Source organism: Myotis nattereri (assembly GCF_964212035.1).
Source record: "Myotis nattereri genome assembly, chromosome: 21".
Classification (NCBI taxonomy): domain Eukaryota; kingdom Metazoa; phylum Chordata; class Mammalia; order Chiroptera; family Vespertilionidae; genus Myotis; species Myotis nattereri.
The window spans coordinates 1948967-1954966 of NC_138097.1; the positions used below are offsets into that span (position 1 = coordinate 1948967).

The following is a 6000-nucleotide window of genomic DNA, read 5'->3' on the forward strand; positions in this document are numbered from 1 at the left end:
GAAAGGTCCCGGGTTTGATTCTGGTCAAGGGCACGGACCTCGGTTACAGGTTCCCCGGCCCTCGTCAGGGTGCGTGCAGGAGGCAACCCATCGATGTGTCTCTCTCACATCGATGTTTCTCTCCCTCTCCCTTCCACTCTCCCTAAAAATCAATGGGAAAATATCCTCGGGTGAGGATTGACAACAACAAACAAACCCAAATTTGCTCAAGCAGGCCAGCGGCTCATCTTTCTCTTCTACCTACAGAAATCCACCTTTCAAAGCTATTGTCACATGAAGAGGTCACCCATGTACCTTGCTCAAAGGTCACCTCTCTGTCTCCCTTCTTCTCTGAAATCAATGAAAATATCGATACTAATAAAGGAGTAATATGCTAATTAGACCAGGAGACCTTCCAGACAAAGCCGTGGTGGCCGGGCCCAGGCAGAGGCGGTTAGGGGCAGTCAGGCCAGGAGGGGGGGACAGTTGGGGGTAAGCAGGCTGGCGGGGGGGCAATTGGGGGCGAGCAGGCTGGCGGTGGGGGGCAATTGGGGGCGAGCAGGCCAGCAGGCAGAGCGGTTCGGGGTGATCAGGCAGGCAGGTAGGTGAGCAGTTGGGAGCCAGCAGTCCCGGATTGCGAGAGGGATGTCCGACTGCCGGTTTAGGCCCGATCCCTGGCAATCAGACATCCCCTGAGGGGTACTCGATTGGAGAGGGTGCAGGCTGGGCTGAGGGACACCCCCCGTGCACGAATTGGGCCACTAGTATTTTTTAAAAACCCAGTAACACATGGCAAAGACTGCTGAACATCCGGGTCCCGTCTCACCTGGGACCAGTCCATGGCCACCCACTTGGGGCAGTCGAAGAGGTTGCAGGTCTGCATGACCTTGGGCCGGGGCGCGTACATGCACTTCCACTCCTCCACCTGCAGGATCTCGCCGTGCAGCGACTCCTCCACGCACACGAAGCTGCGCCGCTGGGTGCCGCCCCCGCAGGACACGGAGCAGGCCGTCCACGGGTTATGTTCCCAGCTCGGAAGCAAACAAACGCAAGCACGTTACTTGGTTATTCGTGTGCTGGTCGCACGGGTGTGTCACGTCTGCAAACAGGGTTGCGGAGAGGATCACAGTTGTGGTTGGGCCCAAAGAGCATGGGATGTGGGGGATTCAGACTTAAGTCTTTATTCATTTATTCATTCATTCATTCACTCATTCATTCACTCATTCATTCCCTCACTCATTCCCTCGCTCATTCATTCGCTCATTCACTCACTCATTCACTCACTCATTCATTCATTCACTCATTCATTCATTCACTCATTCACTCACCATTCCTCATTCATTCATTCACTCATTTATTCACTCATTCATTCATCCTCTCATTCACTCATTAATTAATTCACTCATTCATTCAGTCACTCATTCACTCATTCATTCAATCACTCATTCATTCATTTTTATCCTCACGCAAGGATATTTTTCCATTGATTTTAGAGAGAGTGGAAGAGAGAGGGAAAGACAGAGAGAAATATTGATGTGAGAGAAACACATCGATGGGTTGCCTCCTGCACGCGCCCCAACCAGGGCCTGGGCGGAGGAGGAGCCTGCAACCGAGGTCCGTGCCCTTGACCAGAATCAAACCAGAGACCCTTCAGTCCACCGGCTGATGCTCTATCCACTGAGCCACACAGGCCAGGGCCAAACTTTCATCTTTGCCGCTACACAAGCTACAGTCACAGGTGACCTCTGACCCTGAGGTAACTGTCCTGTGGGAACCATCCACCTGCCTTCATTCCCCTTCACAGGACACGTGAGAGTCTAATTAATCACACACAGAGGATGAAAGCCTCTTTAAACTGGCTCTGCACCAGCCTGGCCCGCACCAGGTGCAACCAGCCTGGGTTGCCTCCTGGTCGAACCAGGAGGTCAGGATTCGATTCCCGGTCAGGGCACAGGCCCGGGTTGCAGGCTCCATCCCCAGTGTGGGTCGTGCAGGAGGCGGCCGATCCACGATTCTCTCTCATCATGGATGTTTCTCTCTCTCTCTCCCTCTCCCTTCCTCTCTGACATCAATAAAAAAAATATTTTTTAAAAAAAGAGTTAACAACATCACTCACCGAGGGAGAGGCTGGAAGTGGTCGTAGGGCGTGATCTCCTTAAAGCCGTCGCTGCAAATGGAACCATTGTGAGAGCATCAGTCCACAGTCAACGAACACGTTTATCAGTTTGACAAACACAGATCTGACGTCCGCAACGCCAAATCCCTCTCAAACCGGAAACCCAGTAGCCCGGCCAGTGTGGCTCAGTGGTGTAGCATCGACCTGTGAACCAGGAGGTCACGGTTCGATTCCCCGTCAGGCCACAGGCCCGGGTTCTGGGCTCGATCCCCAGTGGGGGGCGTGCAGGAGGCGGCCGATGCATGACTCTCTCTCATCATCGATGGTTCTATCTCTTTTTCCCTCTTCCTTCCTCTCTGAACAATCAATCAAAATATATTTTCAAAAAAGAAAAATATTGAAAGTCTAACCCAGGCATGTCACACTCGCGGCCCTCAATGAATATTTTTGTGGCCCAGCCAATGTAACGGTGTGTAAGGAACGTTTTAATAAATTTTTCATCACTTAATTTTTACAATGTCCTGTTGTACATAATTATGAATAATGAACTACAACGTTCGCTAATGGCTGATGACTGTCATCGTGTTGCATTCGCATCCCTCACGCGCAGGCGCACCATCTCTCCCCACTGATACCGGCAGCGAATGTTCTAGCAGCCGATGGCCGCATCCTTAGTCTGGGACTGACCTGCTTGGTGTGCGCAACAGGAAATATCTTGCTTCCGGAGAACGAGAGAAATGGGTTTATTTGTGTGATGTTTATTCATTTGTGCAGGGACTCAGGGTCTGGTGAGTTCATGTCCAAGAAAAAATATCAGCCCTCGCCAGTTTGGCTCAGTGGATAGAGCGTTGGCCTGTGGACTAAAGGGTCCTGGGTTCGATTCCAGCCAGGGGCACATGCCCGGGTTGCAGGCTTAATCCCCCCAGTGGGGGACGTGCAGGAGGCAGCCAATCAGTGATTCTCTCTCATCATTGATGTTTCTCTCTCTCTAGCTCTCTCCCTTTCTCTCTGAAGTCAATAAAAATATATTCTAAAAATTTTTATTAAAATGTTCTATTACTTTATGTTCATGGTGACTCATTTATCTCAGCCCTTTGCATTCAGCACGTCTCTATCGAAACAAACCTGTTTCTATGAAAATGGAAGCTTTTGGTTTTTTTGCGGCCACATCCACGCGAGCCTTGTTTATCTGGCCCGCGCTAGCCTCTGGGTATGACATGCTTGGTCCAAATAGACCTCTATCTACTTAAAAAATTGAATTTACAGCGGAATAAACACACAAAATACAGCCCTGGCCAGTGTTGCTCAGTGGATAGAGCTTCGGCCTGCGGACCGTAGGGTCCTGGGTTCGAATCCCGTTCAAGGGCACAGGCCTGGGTTACAGGCTCGATGCCCCCTAGGGGGCGTGCAGGAGGCAGCCGATCCATGATTCTCTCTCATCATGGATGTTTCTCTCTCTCTCCCTCTCCCTTCCTCTCTGAAATCAATAAAAATGTATTTTTTTTTAAAGAAGTATGTGTCTATCATTGAAACAAACCAACAAAACAAAACAAAAAAACCCCACGAAGTACAGAGCCCGGGCCGGGCGCCCACCTGGCGGGGCACGGGTCCATGGCGCACTCCTTCAGCTTGGGTTTGGGCTTGACGTTCTCGGGGTAGTAGTGGCAGTAATGGTCAGGGACCACCCTCTTCAGGCGGATGTCCACGCATTCGGCCGAGTTCAGCTGGTAACCTGCCAGGGGCGGGGGGGGGGGCGGGGGGGAGGAGGACAGTGTGAGAATCGCCCCTGCTTGTTCTTGCGTGGCTGCCTTCTCATGCCCACACCCTATTCCCACCCCCCCCCACCCCCTATTTAAACAACTTAATTCAGGCCCGGCTGGCGTGGCTCAGCGGTTCAGCATCAACACATGAACCAGGAGGTCAAGGTTGGTTTGATCCCCGCTCAGGGCACAGGCCCGGGTTGCAGGCTCGATCCCCAGCAGGGGGCGTGCAGGAGGCAGCCGATGCATGATTCTCTCTCATCATGGATGTTTCTCTCTCTCTCTCTCTCTCTCTCTCTCTCTCTCTCTCTCTCTCTCCCTTCCTCCCTCTAAAAGTTAATAAACACATTAAGAAACAGAACTCACCTCCTCCGCAGGTCACGGTGCAGGGGAAGAAGTCGGTCTGCCGCCACTGGTGGCTGATGGGCTGGTAGAAGAAGAACTGCACCACGCTGTCCCTGGCCGCCGTGAACCTGGCCTGGACGGGGAGCGGGGGTCACGCGTCTGCGGGCCACGCGCTCACGCCTTTCAGAACGCGGTGGACAGAGCGTCGGCCCGAAGACGGAAGGGTCCCGGGTTCGATCCCGGTCAAGGGCTCGGACCTCGGTGGCCGGCTCCTCCCCGGCCCGGGCCCTGGTCGGGGCGCCTGCAGGAGGCAACCCATCCATGTGTCTCTCTCACATCGATGTTTCTCTCTGCCTCTCTCTTTCTTCCACTCTCTCTAAAAATCAATGGGAAAATATCCTCGGGGGAAGATTAACAAAAAAAAACAAAAAAAAGGAAAAAAAGAAAAAGAAAAGAGATTTGCAGACAATATGACTGAAACTTTAAAAATAAAATAAGGAAATAACTAAAGAATATAGTGTGTGTGTGTGTGTGGGGGGGGGTGCAGGAGGCGGCCGATCCATGATTCTCTCTCATCATGGATGTTTCTCTCCCTCTCCCTTCCTCTCTGAAATCAATAAAGATATATATATATTTTTTAAAAAGTAACCCAGGGAAGAGGGTATTTCCTGGAAACCCACATTATCTGCACAAGCTTGTAGCCTGGGACCAACATCAGAGTCTCCTGGCCCCTTCCAGCGTCTCCAGTCCCGCCCATCCTCACCCGCCCAGCGCACCCCATCCACAGAGAGCGGCCTGGCCTGAACCGGATGCTGTGTTTGTGCGGCCGCACACACACCCTCTCTGGTCAACATGCATTTTTGAAAACCTCTTCCGTCAGGAGAGAGCAGCGGTTCTCAACCCCGGCTGCCCATGAGAACCCCCGGGAATCTTTTTATAAAATCCTGGTTTCTGGGCCTCATCCTCCGGAAATTCTGTGTCTTTGGGACTCATGTTGTGGCCCCACCCCATCACCAAGAACCAGAATTTCCAGAGAATGAGGCCCAGGAACCAGGATTCTAAAAAGATGCCCAGGGGGTTCTCATGGGCAGCCGAGGTTGAGAACCACTGGGGGAGAGCGAAAGCTTAGCCCAAGTTGAAGTCCAATGGGAGAAGAGCAGGACTCACACACAGGCAAACCGGAGACAGTGGCGACCAGCTGCTGAAAGGTATTCCAGCCCAGCCGGTGTGGCTCAGTGGATAGAGTCTCGGTCCGTGGACCGAAGGGCCCCGGGTTCGATTCCTGTCAAGGGCACGAACCTCGGCTGCAGGCTCAGCCTCCGGCCCTGGTGGGGGCGCGTGCAGGAGGCAACGCGTCGAGGTGTTACGTGTCTCCTCGCGTCGATGTTTCTCTGTCTCTCTCACTCCCTTCCGTTCTCTCTCTTAAAATCAATGGAAAAAAATATCCCCAAGTGAGGATGAGCAAAAAGATTAAAAGGTGCTCTGTGAGGAGGTGAAGACATCATTTCAGCAAGAAGGTGTAAACGACTTCTTGTTTGTTTTGGTTCATCCTCCCCCGTGGATATTTTTCCGTTGATTTTTAGAGAGAGCGGAAGAGAGAGGGAGAGAGAGAGAAACGTCGATGTGAGAGAGACACACTGACTGGTTGCCTCCTACACGCGCCCCGACCAGGGCCCGGGCCGGGGAGGAGCCTGCCACCGAGGTCCGTGCCCTTGACTGGGAATCGAACCCGGGACTTTGGTCTGCAGGCCGAAGCTCTATCCACTGAGCCACACCGGCCAGGGCTAAACTCTTTTTTTA

The 6000-nt window shown here is 52.6% G+C and overlaps 1 protein-coding gene across 1 annotated transcript in view; it reads right to left on the bottom strand.

The window, feature by feature from the left end:
- The window catches only part of ADAMTSL3 (ADAMTS like 3), a gene marked incomplete at both ends in the record, with an annotated part of 105926 nt that overhangs the window by 32755 nt on the left and 67171 nt on the right, over nucleotides 1-6000 (bottom strand). Inside the window, 4 exon segments of the mRNA XM_081114674.1 lie at nucleotides 806-1010; nucleotides 2096-2146; nucleotides 3689-3827; nucleotides 4222-4333. Coding sequence (XP_080970800.1) covers nucleotides 806-1010; nucleotides 2096-2146; nucleotides 3689-3827; nucleotides 4222-4333 — 507 coding nt within the window.